This window comes from Cyprinodon variegatus, unplaced genomic scaffold (assembly GCF_000732505.1).
Source record: "Cyprinodon variegatus isolate N-32 unplaced genomic scaffold, C_variegatus-1.0 Scaffold261, whole genome shotgun sequence".
NCBI lineage: Eukaryota > Metazoa > Chordata > Actinopteri > Cyprinodontiformes > Cyprinodontidae > Cyprinodon > Cyprinodon variegatus.
Window position 1 is genome coordinate 59,665 of NW_015150714.1, and position 1,400 is coordinate 61,064.

Consider the following 1,400-nt stretch of genomic DNA (forward strand, 5'->3'; position numbering starts at 1 on the left):
ACTGTCGTCAGAACCGAGCTCAGCCTGGTTAACTGATCCGAGCTCGGACCGGTCTCGGCATGGATCGGTTTTTCAAAGGTAGTGCAAACGGGGCTTTAAAATACTGTGGAATAGAAGCCAAGCTTCAGGTCAGGCCTGTTCATAATCCCTCATCTTTGCTGCTGTTCTCTGCAACCTTTCCAGAGTTACCATTGGGCCTTTTGGCAGGATCTCCCCTTGAGAAAAAGACACTGATGCCTTCACATAACACCTATATAAATTATACACAAATGTACTCCATTTACAGCTCACCTCTGAATGGCTGCACTGGATTTGATTTAGGGAGATCAGATTAAAAGGCCTGCTTTCAATCACATTTAAGGATGTGGTTGCAATGTAGCACAATGTGCAAAAGTTAAATCATCATGGAAACCTTTACAAGGGACACAATACAAACATCTATAGTGAGAGGGAACAGGTTTAGTTACATACACATATCAACAACCGGGTACTCCGGTGTGTTGCTTCGTTCTCTTTCTCTGTCTTTTTCCTTGTCGTCTCTGATTGGTCGCCAGGAGCCGTCTGTTAGGTACTCGATCTCCTCTATTTCTTCACTCGTCTCTTTGAGAATCTCAGATAATAACCTAGAACAGCAAAAAAAACACACATTAAAAAAATCACAAGCACCAACAAGGGGCTCACGTTTGCTACTTGTGTTTATCCAGCAACCTTATCCAAACATCCCAACATAAAAAAAGTCAGAATGAATCCAAACAATGTATCTGTTGATGGGAAAATTCATCCTTGAAAAGTGTCAGATCTTAAAGTTTAAGATGGGGACTTTCCACACTAGTTTACTCCCAAGGAATGCAAATAAACTTAGCAGCCAAAATGTAGCACAGTGCTTTCAGTCTTAGAGAAAGTAAAGGAGCCTAGAATCTACAGGACATTACATGCCCAAAACTATCACTGATAGGGAGGGGAGGAAGAAAAAAAAGAAAGCTCAGGCTGTGCTTACTTTCTCCAATGTTAGCGTCACACTGAAACTTTGCAAAATGAACATTTTTTTGAGAATTTATGATCTAATTATAAACAAACTAATGAGATTGTGGCAAAAGCAAATGAGCAAAATTACTGATCAAATAAAGAGTGGAATGAATTGAACACTTTGAGAATTTCCAAATGTGCATTGGCACTGAATAGTTCCTTAAAGAGTAACCCCAAAATGCCACATCCTCCGTAAACACCCTGCTCCGCTCCAGACCGCCTGCGCGAAGGACAGCCACCAGCCTTTACTGTTCCTCCCGTCTTGGTCTGCTCCCACTTTCTCAGAGCTCCAGGAGAGCATGTGTGATATTATTACATTCAAAGGAGCAAAACACGCAGTAATGAACGCTTAATTTAATATGAGAAATAAAAAA

At 41.1% G+C, this 1,400-nt stretch overlaps 1 protein-coding gene across 1 annotated transcript in view; it reads right to left on the reverse strand.

Annotated features, from left to right (window-relative positions):
* Positions 1–1,400, reverse strand: part of pias4 (protein inhibitor of activated STAT 4) — a 12,719-nt gene that overhangs the window by 2,698 nt on the left and 8,621 nt on the right. The window contains exon 10 of the mRNA XM_015382661.1: positions 472–623. Coding sequence (XP_015238147.1) covers positions 472–623 — 152 coding nt within the window. The remainder of the gene's footprint in view (positions 1–471; positions 624–1,400) is intronic.